General features: G+C 39.1%; 1 protein-coding gene across 1 annotated transcript in view; it reads left to right on the forward strand.

The window, feature by feature from the left end:
* Nucleotides 1-16,543, forward strand: part of LTBP1 (latent transforming growth factor beta binding protein 1) — a 392,439-nt gene that overhangs the window by 222,789 nt on the left and 153,107 nt on the right. The window contains exons 8-9 of the mRNA XM_035000535.1: nucleotides 1,461-1,563; nucleotides 6,196-6,267. Of these exons, the coding sequence (XP_034856426.1) occupies nucleotides 1,461-1,563; nucleotides 6,196-6,267 (175 nt within the window). The remainder of the gene's footprint in view (nucleotides 1-1,460; nucleotides 1,564-6,195; nucleotides 6,268-16,543) is intronic.

The raw sequence follows: 16,543 nt of genomic DNA on the forward strand, positions 1-16,543 counted from the left end.
TGGAGTTCACTGGGTAAAGTTTCTCCAGGCAAAGGGAAAAGGAGGGGTATAGGGCTTAGCAGAGGAAGGAGACAGCTCTTGGAAAGACATTTGTTCAGAAAATAAACAGTCTTTTAGTGTGCCCGAAGGCTAGATGTAGAGAGGTGGAGGGGGGCAGAGGGAAAGTCATCTTCTCTGAGGCAGGGTAGGGAGAACCCTGTATATCATCCCAGGGCGTCTGCGGTCTTCAGACTATGGGAATCACGGAAGGTTTTTAACCAGTTGAGTGATGTCATCAGATTCGTCTTTGGAAAGATGACACTGGAAACTGTTTGGAGGACTTTTCAGAGGTTGAGGCAGAGGAAGGCAGAATGACCCTTCAGGTGTGGATTCTGGGCTTAGCCGACAAAAGTGTCGATGGAGAGCCACATGGCCTTTCTGGCACAGATGGCCTCAGAGTGGGTACACAGAGTAGGATCTGTTTGCCTAGGCCCTTCCTGACCTCATTGGGTTAGTCTGATTGCAGGCCCCTTCCTCTCAGCCTCTTCAGACCTCCCGTGATTTACCAGGAGAGGAGATGGGTCTTTATATTTGACAACTGTAAGCCCCATTCTTCTCCCTGCCAGCCTTTGCTTACCCCTGCCAGCCCCTTCCTAACTTGGCTGACCTCCCTGGCTCAGACCACGTGGCTGTGTGGGGCTTTCATCTCTGCCAAAGCTGATCTGGTGGAGCCAGTGATCATTTCCTGTCCCGCCCTCTCCTGTCCTGTTCCTGCCAAGGCCTTGGTGGTTATAAGAAGACCAAAAGCCTCTTGTAGATGGGACCTGGGCCACTTTCTCAAGGTTGACACACCTGCCCCACACCCTTACAGCTCTGTTCCCTGATGATCCACAGCAGAGCTTCCAGCAGTTACACTAAATTTTAAAAGTTTATGTTGAACTTTTGAGTTGAGTTTTTTTTTTTTTAAAGATTTTATTTATTTATTTGACAGAGAGAAAGATAGTGAGAGCAGGAACACAAGCATGGGGAGTGGGAGAGCGAGAAGCAGGCTTCCCACGGAGCAGGGAGCCTGATGTGGGGCTCGATCCCAGGACCCTGGGATCATGACCTGAGCCGAAGGCAGACGCTTAACGACTGAGCCACCCAGGCACCCCGAGTTGAGATTCTTCTTAAGGGAAAAAAAAACAGAAGAGGGGGGCATTGGAAACGTATGTTTTATGAAGTGCTCTGAGCAGTGACAGATTTTCTTAAGACTCTCAACATGCCAAGAAGCTCTTAGAAATATGCTTGTTCATTAATGTCGTATTGATTCGGTTCTGGTGTTTTGTTTCAAAGTTTGAGGGTTGTTTTTTTTTATCCCTCTCTAATTGTGTCGATAACAAGGGAACTGTTTTGTAATGTGACCGGGAAGCCCAGCAGTGCTCTAGGGCTGGGCATCTTGCACTCAATTAACCTTCCTATTTCACATCTCATCACTGCAGTGTGGCAAGGCGCTCCCTGGCCTTTCAAAGCAGGAGGACTGCTGTGGAACTGTGGGTACCTCCTGGGGCTTTAACAAATGCCAGAAATGCCCTAAGAAGCCATGTAAGTGATGTTTCATCATTCCTTTGAATGTCAATGTAGCATATCTGTTGCCTTATGATCACTGTTTTAATGTGGAGCTAGCATTAGACTTTCAAAGAACTCTTACTGAATTCTAGAACATAGCGCTATAATTGGCATTTCCAGAAACCTTGCTTCAGGTCTAAGAAAGACTTCCTGTTGATTCTGTGTTTTAATAAGCAGTTCTCAGTTGCCTTCTCCAGTTATTTTTAAAAAGTGTTTTAAGAGGGCAGTACACTAAACGAGGTTCTTTTTCCTTTAGGTGAAGAGAAAATAAGATGTCTTTAAAAATGGTAAATGTTTCAAAAACTGATAAAAAGTTAGTAAAGCTGTTATTTCTTAGGTTAAATTCCTTAAATGAAATTTTTATTAATAGCCACAATAGAAGTTTGTTATAGTGTAAGTTTTCAGATTTCACTAAAAAAAAAAAAAAGGCTAAAATGGAGAAATGATTAGTTGCTGACCTCTAAGAAGAAGTCTACAGTCACTAGGATACAGTACTTTCTCCTTTTCAGTCACCACTTTTAATTTTTTTTTTTTTGAGATTTATTTATTTATTTGAGGGAGAGAGAGAGAACGTGTGCATGCACTTGCGCACACGTATGTGGGGAGAGGGGCACAAGTAGAGGGAGAGGGGGAGAGAGAGAAGAGACTCCCCACTGAGCATGGGGCTGGATCCCAGGACCCTGAGATCATGACCTGTGCTGAAACCAAGATTCGGACTCTTAGCTGACTGAGCCACCCAGGTGCCCCAGTCACCACATTTTTTATAACATCACAGTTCTCAATGACTTGAATCTATACTGATACATGTTTTGGTTAGTCTATAAATTCTGGTTTTTAGGACCTGTTGATTGAGTAAATCCAGATTTGTGAGTCTCTGTTACTTTTTCCCCAATTGTAGTTAACATTTTTAGTTTTTGAATGTAGCATTAACTCTGGCTGATTCCTAATAGAGATTTTTTAGAAAAACAGAGGTGACTTGATTTTCTTTTAATACTTATCACATTTTTCCCAAAAAGCAAGTGATACTTTCCTTAGTCATCTTCCTTTGCCTTACATGCTGAAGATTTTTATAGTAGGTGTTTTACACTTTGTGTTGCAAGGAATTTCTCATTTGCTTCAATTGGGTAATTTTTATTCATTCTTCTTAAGCACCTGTTGATTTGATATTCTCAATTGCCTTTCACACCTCTGTTCAGTCTAGAATCTGCCATCTTGGCAAAGCTTTGTTTTATGTACTAGTGTTCTGCCATCATAGTAAAGCAAATTAATAATTATCTCATTGCCTCTCATTTGGACCTCCTTGTCTCTCAAACTTATGTGTTTTCTAACACGGAACCCCCAAATTACTAAGAAGGCAATTGAGAACTGCTTATTAAAACACATAATGCCTAGAATTTCATTTTGTTGATACTTCTTCTATTTTTCTTAGAGGACTAATTTGTGAAAACACCCACTAAAATTTCCTGCAACTAGTGAATTCTTCACTTAGGGAAAGATCACATAAATGAAGACCTTCATTACTGAGAATGTCCCCTGTGGACTTTTTATGCTGATTCAATAATGACTGGTAATTTGGATTTCCAGTAAGTGGGTTGAGTGCTATAATCCCTCCTCACTGAAAGATCCATGTGCCTAAAATTATTCTGGCAACCTGACCAAAGGGATATCCAGGAGAGATTTGATATGATTTAAAGAGCATGGAGTTTGGAGCTAGACAGACCTGATTTTGACTCCCAGCTTAGTCATTTGCTGTTGAGTCATATGTATCATGAAACAAGAGTCTATATCTAAAATGTTGAAAAAGCAAAGCTTTTTTTTTTTTTTTCTTTCTTTCTTTTAATGGCCTATCCCTCATATACTGTGTAAGTTTGTCTGTAGGAATATTGTGGAGAGGACGGTATGTTTCCCACCTCTAAGTCTCAGGACTGCAGAAGGAGAAGTCCAGTTCTTCCAACTTTATTCTGGGGCCAAGTTCATGTTCTCTAAATACTTGTTCCATCTTTTCTCTTATCTTATGTCTTTTTCTTATCCCTCCTTTCTTTCTGTGGTTTTTGCTTAACTGCTTCCCTTTCCTCCATTTTCTCAATCCCAAAGTTGAAAGAGAGGGACAGAAGTTAGGGGTAAAGAGAATCCTAGATTCTTGTTGTTGTTTTTTAATCCCTAACCTCTACTCCCGACCTTCTGTTGTTTTTATTTAGAATTGTGTTTTCTGAGCATAAATTCACTGCTTTAAATGGTTTTGTTAATTCTGTGTTTTAGTGCTAGTAATTAAGGAGAATGTGAAAGCACAAAGTTGCTATCACTTTTGACTAAATGCTGACAAAAATAAATTCATGTTGGGGGCGCCTGGGTGGCTCAGTTGGTTAAGTGGCTGCCTTCAGCTCAGGTCATGATCCCAGGGTCCTGGGATCAAGTCCCACATTGGGCTCCCTGTGGTGAGTCTGCTTCTCCCTTTCACTCTGCCTGCCTCTCTGCCTACTTGTGCTCTCTCTCTCTCTCTGTCAAATAAATAAATAAAATCTTAAAAAAAAAAAATTCATGTTGGCTCATGTAATGTATAAAATTCAAGCGATTGATTTCATTTCAGGAAGGGCAATGTGGATTATGACTGAAGTAAACTATTAACATCTTGACATTTACTTTGTTTGTGCTGTCCTAAGTGACTCACTCCCAAGAAACACACTCAGGGTCACATTCTTCCTGTGTCATTTAGAAACTTTCCTTTCCTTGGTTGGTACTACTCTCTAAATTATATTCTTTTTGGAAGAGAGCAGACTTTCCTTGGCTTTATATGCTATGGTTTTGTGTTCCATGCTTTTTTTTTTTTTTTTTTTTTTTTAATTTTCACTTGAAGTAGTTCAAACTTCAGTTTTCAAATGGCTTTTATTTAATGTTTGAAGTTTTGGTTTAGCCACATACAGAAAGACCTTTCACTGTTGATCAGTTTTTACTGTGAAAACTTAATTTTAAATCTGCAAATGATTTCATTAAATACTCTGTAATCTTTTAAAAATGTACTTTGCATGAACAAGTCACTGGTCCTTTAAAAGTTTTTAGAAGAAAATTAACATAGAATCCTAAGCTGGAGGACCTGAAGAGATCATCTGGTCTGACTCTCTGCCTCGAGGTAGATGACTGTTGAAACTTTTTAAACAAGTTATCCTCTCTTTTTCATTTGAAGAGTTCACAGAGATCCCAAGATCTCTGTAGGCATCCTGCTCCAGAGAGTCTCCATTCTATGGAAGACTAGTTATGTGGGCAAGGAGCTTGAATGGGGTGACTCCCCAAATGTCAATTTCTCCCTCCTTATAACTCACCATTCCAAGACTTCTCACTATAACCTTTTCTTAGAATTCAGAAGGATCTGAAGAGATGGGACATATAGCAAAGAAAGGAAGTGAAGAAGGAGAAGGGAACATTCCATTAGTGGTGAGAGTAAAGAGCATGTGTTGGGGCAAAACAGTTTTGTTTTCTGAGAGAAAATTTCCTTTTCAATTTGAATTTTTCCTCTTTACTCTTTGTTCAGGTCTTTTTAGTGGTCTCACCATCCATCCTGTTTTGATTATTGGCCATTTTCTGTTGCTCATGATCTTAATGAAAGAATACCATATGGGAGGAAATAAAGACATCTGTCATCTCGTGAGTGGTTTTGTCAGGCATGGTGGTAGGCATTTTGCATAAATTATATCTAAAATCCACACTAGCCCTGACCTGCTCAGTAGTTGTGAATACTCCCACTGTATAGAATTGCCATTTGAAAGCCGGAAAGCTTGTCTCCCAGGGTCGCAGAGCTATTGATAGGCAGAGCCAGGATTTGAACTGCTTGGTCCCTGAACTTAGGCTGTATCCATTATGCCAAGAAGTCTCTTGGATCTCAGTTAAGAGTGCCAGAATCCGTGAATGGGGTTTTGTTGGTTATTTGGTATCAGCAGCATTGTATTGGTGAAAATACAATGCTGCTGTTACCAAATACAATTCCAAATTAATTAATACCAAATACAATTCCATTGTATTGGTGAAAAGAGTAGATTAAGGGTGATGAACCATACCGATGATCACAGCAGCCCTTCTCCTTGCCTGGCTTCCTCTTTTCATCTTCTATTCTTCTCGGGTTCATAGTAGTAACAATCCCTCATTACCAGCATATGTGAGCCAATATTTAGGTGAGCATATAGTTTATTTTTGGAACTGGGCCACTTGTGAGAGTACAATAGAGTGCTCAACCCAGGGCTGTCCCAGGCAGGCCAGGATGTATGTTCACTCCAACTTATAAGAAAATTCAAATGCCTGTAGCCAATCATTTGGGGAGGAATAGATCCTCTGTAATATAAATAATCACTAATTGGAAGAAAATATAAAATAGTCTTATGATTCTTTGGATTAACATAATCAAGATTTGCTGACAACTACTTGGGACTCTATCTATTGCAGAATAGGAAGTATACTGAAAAAACAGGGATAAGTGAAAGAAACTGCTATATGTTGAGTTGGGTATCTTAGAAATGAATAAGACAGACCACTCATGACTTTGGTGGCTTAGGTTATCACGTTGGTAGTTTAGGACTGTAAGAATTTAAGCATGTAACAAAGAATTATTTCTCCTTACAGCTTATCATGGGTATAACCAAATGATGGAATGTCTACAAGGTTATAAGCGGGTTAACAACACCTTTTGTCAAGGTAAGGTTAACTGAATTCATTGGTGTGGACTTCATTGTTTTGGCTTTTTAGGAATTTGAGTTGTTTGATCATGTTTTGCTCATTAGCCCAGTGTGTGGAGGTCATAACAGTGACTACCTCCTGCTCACTCAATTTAGCTGTAAGGAAATAAAGAGTTCTAGTGTAGGGTTACTAGACTTAGTAACATTTAAAATTTCATGGAACTTTTTTTCCCTGAAATTTTTCCTGAAATCCACAGGAGATTAGATTACATAGCAGAGCCCTCTGTGGTCTCCACGCTAGTCACTGCCTGTCCATGCATGAGCGGATGCGTGGGTACAGATGAGTTCACACCTGTACCTAGCAGTACTGCTTCCTTGTTGACACAGGACTGGGTAGGAGAGTTCCTCATTTTTCCCCCTCTCATCAGAATATTGCTAGCCACCTCGAAGTATGGGGTCTTAAGTATCAGGGTGAATACACATTTCCTAGGCAACAGTTAAGGCTATGTAGCTAAATGTGGAATATCCTACGCACTTTTGCTCAGTTTATTTTGAACCATGTAGCAGAGTTGAGCAAGCAGGGGGATCCTCAGAGATCATTTAGCCCAGGGTCTGTACCTTATAGATGGGGATGTTTAAGCCCAGACTTGCGAAGTGACTTCCCTGAGGCTAGAGCGAAGGTTAGAACTCAGGTTTACTAATGCCTGGTTTAGTACCCATACATGAGAGCAACTTTTGTGTCACTTACTTTGTGGAATGTCCAATTAATGCTCCTAATTTCCCCTGACATGTCTGGGATAAAGGTATTATTAGTAACTTGGAAATATGTCTACACTGAAATAAAGAAGCTTCAAGAATCTTAGTGAACCAAAATCCATGTCAAGAACACAGCACATGTTTTCTGACTTGTTGTCTGGGGCTCTGTATCCTTGACCAGTATGTGTTTATAGGACAGAGTAGATTAAGGTAATGTTGGGAAATATAGATTAATTCCTATTAAAAGGGCTCATTTCAATGGACTATCTTAATTATCTGAGAATTTTCTCAAGTTGTTCCATATTGCATCTAACTTTTATGATTCGTAGAGCTTTAGCAAACAAAGAATTTTCTTCTGAAGTGCACATAGGTATACCACGTGTTTGAAAAAGTTTTACCTTAAAATATGGTAAGCCCTCTTGTAAGAGAGTATTGGGAAAGTTAGATTTAACTGTTCAAGGAGAGGGCACCCAAGACACTTTCTGAGAAACCTCTGTAAACCTTAGTAACATGGGAATAATGGGTTAATCATTATTATCTAGGAACCGCTAGAATTTAAGACATCCTTAAAAGAGTCTATTAAATGGAGGGAAGATTGAATTAAATGGATGGAAGAAGGAATATGTCAAATGAATGAATGTACATTCTGCAGTGTGAATGAAGTGACTGCTTCATGGATTTGGATAAAAATCTATATGACAAGCCCTGGCCCATTTTTAGAATGTGTTAGTAGAAGCAGAATGAGCAGGCCGTTGGAAGTAACAATCTTGTCCTCTGCCAGTCAGACTGAATTTGAGGTTTGGGTGTTTGGTGTTCATTGTCTCTTGGCTGATAAGGTCAACAAAGCTTGCAAAGGGCCTGGAAACCTGAGGGTGTTTAGCCCTGGAGAAGTGCAGAATAAAGAGAGATGTAATGGCTGCCATGCAAACATACCTGTAAGTGTTTGATTAACTGTCCTACAAAACAAGTCTTTTATGAGTTGCTTCAAAAACCATAGGATGGAGTTAAATGAAGCATATTTACAATTACAAGCAAACTTTTTGTGTGGAATAGCATTCCCCAACACTGTACTGAAATGCCTTTGGAAGTACTGAGCTTCCTGCACACGGAAGTGATCCAGTAGATTCTTAATAACAGCTAGTCAGGGGTGTTACGGGGAATTTCTGTCCTGTGCAGTACATGAGGTTGGGTAACTTTGTAGGTACCTTCCAGTTGTCTGATGCTATTGTTACTCTGTTGCCGGGATAGAGGCTGTGGATGAGAAGAAAGAAATGACATCTTAGTCTGTTCCACGATTTTAACCCCTAGATAGGAAGTTTCCTGAAATGTGCCCTGTGATGAGGTGTAACTGCCTGCCCCTTAGACTACAGACAGAGGAGGATCCCTAGTTATCCTTCCCCATTGTAAACCTGTGTGCCTGAATGTTAGACATTCTCCAGAATGTCATCTTTTCCTAACTGCAAATGATGAAGAATGTACATTGTTTTTCTGGTTGGGATGGGATGGGGTGGGGTGGGGTGGGATATGGACATTATTCATCCCAATTAAAACCAAGACACAGAGAGAGTAAGTAACTTTACCAAGATCACACAGATATTAAGAGGCCCGGCCAGGCTTGAACTCCCAAAACACCTCTGTTTCCATGTGCCACATGGCCTCCTTTATGGATTTTGTATGTATCTGGGAAGTATGACTAATGTAGATACTAGCTCATTAGAACGGAAGACACGCCATCTGTTGTGAGGAGTAATAGAAGTCAAAGCAATTAATAGTAATTTGGTTTTGTGTAATAAGAAAGGATGGTTATCCAATATATTCCTCCTTCTAGCTGCTTCAGGGTTCTACCAGTATTTAAAAATACCATGGTAGAAGTGGAAGTAAACATTTGCAACTATTGCACTTGCTCTCTCATTTAGCAAAATAGAATGAAGAATCCTTTAAGTAATTGCTTGATGATTGTTGTTGTTTGTTTTGTATTTTCCTCCTCTGGTATGGCTGGTATGGAGTGACCTTTTGCAAGTTTTGTTCATGTTGAGCATATCTTAATGGTTCCATCTTGTTGTTTGCACTGATGGTCAGTAACACCAAATCCTGGCTTACGTTTGTCTCAGGAGGATATTTGCAAAAGAGCGTTATACTTTTTGGCATGGATTCTGGAGTGAAGTGTCATTGAAAATTCTATTTCATGGAGCCTCCAAAAGGCACCGCTAAATTACACTACAGAGGAGACTGACTCATAAAATAATATGATTTCATTCATCATAATCTATTAAAATTACTTTTGAGAGAAGGGCTTAACTTCACTCCCTTTGTGACACTAACGGTCAGCAAAATTAAATAGAACTTTCTCACATTACATATGTACACTCCTTTTTCCTAGAGTGTTGAAGCTTTTGATTTTGTTATCCTAGAGTTTTTCAAAAGGAGCCCATTAACCACTAATTACTTGTGCATTCCACATTGTTCTTAGAGTTTAATGTCTTCTCAGTTTACAAAGCAGATTTAAAATTAAAGTGATTAATAACTAGAATTACATTATTTCCTTCACCTAAGCGAACTAATGTCCTGAAACAACGTTTGGTAATGTGGGCTCAGTAACAAAGAACCAACTGTGCACAAGTTAATTTGAGGAGCTTTGAAATAATTGCCCTCGAAGTTGGGTCTTTTCTCCTCTCTGGTGGTGCTGCAATTATCTTTTCAAAGGAATGATTTATTACATATACACACATGGAACTCTAAAACCTGCCCTCACTACCCTTAACATTATGGAATTGTTATAATTTGCTTCATTTATCATAACAAACAATACAAGCATATTTCCGAGTGGATCTAGAGCAGCATTTGCCGTTTGATTATTGTGCAAAAGTTTGATGTAGCGCTAGAATTAAATGGATTGATACCTCATGAGTATGATAATAGGAATGCCTGCTTTCATACTCCTGGACTCTAGAGCTCCGTTCTTCCCTGCATTTTGAATACTCTCACTTGCCCATTACTTTGTCATGAGATAAATGAGCTCTTAAAAATCAGGCATAAATCCAAGTTTTAAAAATACATTTGGTTCTGAAATTACTTGGGGACCAATCTTTTTAGGGAAGTCTTTTATTAAAAGCAAATGCCTCTTTTGATATGTTGAAATCACCCAGTTCATGAGCTGTAGGGATAAAATCAACCTAGTATTATTTTGTACATTTTTTAGCATGTGCTGAGGTGCTGTGGGCAATGCCAAAATATGTAAGTGAGAGACGTCTACACTTTCATAATCCAGTGTATGTATATTCCTTTTTCATAGATAATCTTGAAAATATTAAAAAATATTCAGTGATCCACACACATTAATTAGCAGTGCTCTCCTGAGCTACAGACTGAGGATAAGTGATGAATAAGACATCCTTCCTGACCTTGGACTTAGTGTAATTAAATCAGTTGGAATCAGCAGGATACAATTTGCTTTGTTCACTTTCCCAACTAGCTAAATTTTAGCTGACTCCAGATGAGCCCGTTAAAGCAAATATGAAAGAGCTGTCCACATAACTTACTCTTGGCGTCATTTTATTACACCGGTTTTTCTGCTTTAATAAAATAAATTTACAAAACAGATATATTAGGGCATCATCATACCCAGTACAAAACTTTCACTGTGGAGCTCCTTTAAGATGGTGCCCCAAATTGTATTTGAAACCAAATTTTGTTTGGAACACAGAAAGGATAATGGACATTTTTTTTTCAGGGGCATGTCTCTGTTACTAAATGAAACTCACAACTCACTCCATACCAGTAAGCCATACATGGGATTTTTGGGTTATGAAGAGCTTGGCTGGACTATAGCTTCTGTTTCAGCTTCTCTTAATCATTACAAAAAATTGTGACTGCAGTATGGTAAGCATATAGAAGAAGACTGGTCTTTGGGTGCTTTGAGAAAACTGGAAAATACAGGTTTTAAGAAAACCTACTTGGCTGGAGAAAAGAATGTGGCTGTGACATAGTGCTGGGTTCATTTAGAATTAGAGTCCTCACTTTACAGTTATTTTCAAAGGTATAGTTAATGGAAATTGAGAAGGTTTTTTTCCCCCCATACAGTTAATAGTTAAATGAATTTAACCTAGTATATCAAGTTTTGCATTCAGCATCATTTCTTGTATCCTTTGCTTACTTTCTGGATTCTTTTTTTTTTTTTTCTTTTAAGGTAGGTTTGCCAGATAAAGTACAGGACACCCAGTTAAATTTGAATCTCAGATAAATAGCAAATAATTTGGTTGGGACATATATACTAAAAAGTACTTGTTTATCTGAAATTCAAATTTAATTGTGTATCCTGTATTTTTATTGCCAATCTGTATTTTAAGATGATGTTCTTTCACTGTTCTTTAAATGAGGGTGCTGAGAAGTATATACTTTAGATGTCTGAAAATATTTTTCTTCTGAGCTCCTTCTATAAGGAGACTGGTCAGGGGTACAGCTCTAGGTGGTTTTCCAGCAATACATTTGACCATCTTATCCTGATGTCTTCCGACTTCTTTTTGATACTTTTCCTCCTCTGTAGATAATCTCTCTTTCTCTCTTTTGAGATCTTCTTTGAATCCTTTATTTTCTGTCATCTTATCACACTATGTCAATATCTGCATTTATTTTGATTTTGCTCAGTAGACAGAGTGTATTGTCCATCCAAACAGTCGTGTCTCTCCTCAAATTTGAAAAATGACCAACTATTATCTCTTCAGATATTGTTTTTCCGACATACTTCTCAGCTGAAAGTCCTACTGACTAGTTTGGGGAACCTCTATAATTTTCATGCCTCTGAATAAGTCTTTTGTGCTTGTATCCTTTTGTCTTTTTGTTGTTGTTGTTGTTGCATTTTGAATGAACACCTCAGTTCCATCTTACAGTTTTCTAATTCTTGCTTTATTCTGTCCGTCTGGACTCTATCCCGTCTGTTATACTTTTAATTTTAAGTCTGTTTTCCACTTCTGAGGTTTCGAATAATTTTTCATAGCTACCTGTTCTTGTTTCTTTTCTTTTAAAATGTGTTTATTCATTTAACTTTTTAAGCATGTTGAAAAGTTTAGCAAGATTTCAGTTGCTGAGGAAGAACATTTCTGCACAGGTACTTTCAGATTCTTACCTTCAGTTGCTAAATTCTTGGCTGCCCGTATTTCTTCCTAGACAGTAGCCCCAGAAATTCAGTGGCTCCATCCACTGCCATGTATTTCTTTCTTTTTTTTTTTTTTTAATTTTTTTATTCTTATGTTAATCCCCTTACATTACAACATTAGTTTTAGATGAAGTGTTCCATGATTCATTGTTTGTGCACAACACCCAGTGCTCCATGCAGAATGTGCCCTCCTAAATACCCACCACCAGGCTAACCCATCCTCCCACCCCCCTCCCCTCTAGAACGCTGTTTGTTTTTCAGAGTCCATTGTCTCTCATGGTTCGTCTACCCCTCCGATTTCCCCCGCTTCATTCTTCCCCTCCCGCTACCTTCTTCTTCTTCTTCTTCTTCTTTTTTTTTTTTTCTTAACATATATTGCATTATTTGTTTCAGAGGTACAGATCTGAGATTCAACAGTCTTGCACAATTCACAGCGCTTACCAGAGCACATACACTCCCCAGTGTCTATCACCCAGTCCCCCCATCCCTCCCACCCCACCCCCCCACTCCAACAACACTCAGTTTGTTTCCTGCGATTAAGAATTCCTCATATCAGTGAGATCATATGATACATGTCTTTCTCTGTTTGACTTATTGCACTCAACATAATACCCTCCAGTTCTATCCACGTCGTTGCAAATGGCAAGATCTCATTCCTTTTGATCACTGCCATGTATTTCTATGACATTTCAGGTTTACTGGGATGTTTGTCTTGGTTTTTCTTTCTTTTTTTTTTAATCTTCTTTTATAATTGTCTGCAATTGCTAGTTATTTGGAACAGGAGAGAATGCCAAAGCATGAAGTTTCTATGTTACATTTCTTTAACATTTATCTGTATCAGGATTGAGCTTTTTAAAATTCAAGATACCAATATTGGAATGTGGTTTTTAATATGTATATATCTATTATAAATTTTCTTTGAGGATGTTAAAAAACACTGAGAAAACTTCAAATTATATAAATTATATAAATTAAATGTTATTCAAAGATTGTCTTTTTTCCTGTTGTAATTAAGCAGCCCACAATCAATATATTGGTTAATATATTGGTATATTAATAACCAATATTAATATATTGGTGAATTAATCAATATATTAACCATCTGCCATTCATTAACTCATTCATTTTACAGATATTTAATGATGATATAAGTGGGGGTGCTCTGAGCAATATTAGAATATAATAAGACTCAACTCCTGCCCTTATGAAGATCACTATTCTCATGTATAATTAAAACATCAAGCAGCATATAGTACATGCTTAAGAAATGAACCAGACCCTGCAATTTCAGAAGAAAGTTCCAATTTAAAAACCTATTCTTTAAAACAAGCACATTGTCTTTGCTATTTGTAAAATAAATCATACCTATTGTTTAAAATTTAGAAACTAAAGAAATGTATAAAAATATAAATTACCTTAACCTCCCTCAAAAACTGATGCATTTTGCTGTAGTTCCTGCCAATCATATGTATATATATATTTTTTGAGATTATAATTCATGGATAAGTGTGAAGTGAAACTGTTTTTTTACTTAATAGATAATACATTCTGATTTTATTAAATCTTATAAAAATTATTTTAATGCTGACCTATATTTAATGGATATAGGATAATTCATTTAACCATCCCCCTAAAGTGCTATTTTCAGATTAGTTTCTATTTTTTCTTAATATATATACTGTCACCGGCATACTTAAATACAAAGCTTCGATGAATCCGTGGTTATATTTACAAGTGAAATTACTGGTTCTAAGCTGTGATTCATCCTGTGCACATTACCTCTCAGAGAGGATGTCCATTTCCCTTCTCAGTAGCAATAGAGAGTTCATGTCACTGTGTCCCTCCTCTGCTCTTCTACTTCCTTTCTTTGCAATTTGGAAAGCACACAAAGGGCAGTAAAATAGTATCTTTTTCTTCACATAGGCCCTGTACATTTCTATTTAGGCTCTCCCTAGGTATTTCTTTTAAAAAATTTAGTTATTTATTTTTTTGCGGGGGAGGGGCAGAGGGAGAGAATCTTCAGGCAGGTTCCGAGCTCAGCAGGGAGCTGTCATGGCAGGGCTAGATCTCACCACCTATGAGATCATGACCTGAGCCAGAATCAAGTCGGATGCTTAACTGGCTGAGCCACCCAGGTGCCCCTGTTGCTCCATTTCTAATTACTGTTGATTTTATCGATGTGAGGCTTTTCTCCTTATGGTATTAGGAGAAAATGCTATGCATAAGAATAGCTTGGTAGTTTTCTTTTTTCTAAGACAATACATTTCCTTTCTGGTCATTATCGCTTACATATTTTTATCTGCCCATTTGTATATTTTACTAACATTTATTGAGAGTCTATTTAGTGGAGCCATTGTGTTGGATTCTTCAGGGATGTCATAATCAAACAACCCTGGGAGATAAGTAGTGTTTTCTTTTCTTTAAACTGATAATGAAACTGAGTCTTGAGGCTCAAAGAAATTAAGTGATGGAAGGTCACATAGCTGGAGAGTGGTAGAATTTACCTCTGCAGCCTGGACTCCCCTCCCTTGGCTGCTAGCACTTATATAGCAGTTTATAGATTATGAAAGTACTTTTTAAAAAAATATTTATTTATTTAGTTTTTAAAGATTTTATTTATTTGCGAGAGAGAGAATGAGAGACAGACAGCACGAGAGGGAGGAGGGTCAGAGGGAGAAGCAGACTCCCCGCTGAGCAGGGAGCCCGATGCGGGACTCGATCCCGGGACTCCAGGATCATGACCTGAGCCGAAGGCAGTCGCTTAACCTACTGAGCCACCCAGCCGCCCTATTTATTTATTTTAGAGAGAGCACGCAAGCACGGTGGAGGGGAGGGGCTGAGATGGGGAAAAAGAGAGAATCTCAAGCAGGCTCCATGCCCAGCAGCAAGCCTGACTCGGGGCTCGATCTCACAACCCTGAGATGGTGACCTGAGCCGAGATCAAGAGTCAGATGCTCGCTCAACTGACTGAGCCACCCAGGCTCACCAAAAGTACTTTTTTTTTAAAGATTTTATTTATTTATTTGATAGAGTGCAATCACAAGTAGGCAGAGAACAGAGAGAGAGAGGAGCAGGCTCCCTGCTGAGCAAGGAGCCTGATGTGGGGCTCAATCCCAGGGCCCTGGGATCATGACCTGAGCCAAAGGCAGACGCTTAACCAACTGAGCCACCCAGGCACCCCCCACGGGAAGTACTTTAACACATTTTCTCATCTCCTTAATTTGTGACAGTGACCACACCTACTTGTTACAGGTGGGGAAACCGTGACATGAAGCCTTGCACAGTGAATGGCAGCGCTGAGAGTGATATTAGATGCTCACCAATACTTTCACAGTCTGTGTTTAGCTCTTAGGCTCCTTTACTGGCTTGGTTTAGAAATCCTAAAGTTCTCCACACTTCATCATTTATTTTTATAGCAAGTTGTCTTGTAAATGTGTCTGCTGTATAGTTAAGAAAATTTTTTATCATAATATTAGTAAGTCATTATACCACCTCAGTTTTATCCAGAAGTGTTTAATAAGCAGAATATTTATGCTTCTAAATGCTTTTGTGTTTATTTGTATGCTTTTGTTTTGTATTTATGCTTCTTTGCTTTTGTTTAAGCTACAGTTCCTTTGGATTCTGAGGCACACCTTTTCTGGTATCCTCTCTTCTCCCTTCCCCTATCAGTGAACAATTTAATAAAGCAGTCATGTATTTCCTCACACTTGTAGGTGCAGCTGGGTGGTTTTTTTTTTTTTTTTAAAGATTTTTTATTTATTTATTTGACAGAGAGAGACACAGTGAGAGAGGGAACACAAGCAGGGGGAGTGGGAGAGGGAGAAGCAGGCTTCCCGCGGAGCAGGGAGCCCGATGCGGGGCTCGATCCCAGGACCCTGGGATCATCACCTGAGCCGAAGGCAGACGGACGCTTAACGACTGAGCCACCCAGGCGCCCCTTGCAGCTGGGTGGTTTTGCTGACCCACACCAGGTGTGGATGAGCTCAGCCAGGCTCAGTCATGCATCTGTCATCTGCCACTGGGTGCCTAGGGCTGGATGGTTTAGGATGGTCTTGGCTGGGATGACTCCATCGTCTTCCACAGTCTCTCATCTTCTGGGCAGCTAACATGGGCTGTTTTCATGGTGGTGGCAGGGTTCCAAGAGAGAATAAAAGCACACAAAGCTTTTCAGGCCTAGGCTTGGAATTGACATACTGTCTCTTCAACTGTATTCTAGTGGCTGAAAGTCAGAAGTCACAAAACCAGCCCACATTCAGGGGGAGGGGAATTGGACTCCACCTCTTCATGGGAGGAGCTTTGAAGTCACATAGCAAAAGGCATGGAGAGGTGGAGGGGTGGAGAATTGGGGTCATTTTGAAAATCAGTCTGTAACACTCTGATGGTTTAT

This window comes from Mirounga leonina, unplaced genomic scaffold (assembly GCF_011800145.1).
Source record: "Mirounga leonina isolate KUSES-001 unplaced genomic scaffold, KU_Mleo_1.0 Mir_125, whole genome shotgun sequence".
NCBI lineage: Eukaryota > Metazoa > Chordata > Mammalia > Carnivora > Phocidae > Mirounga > Mirounga leonina.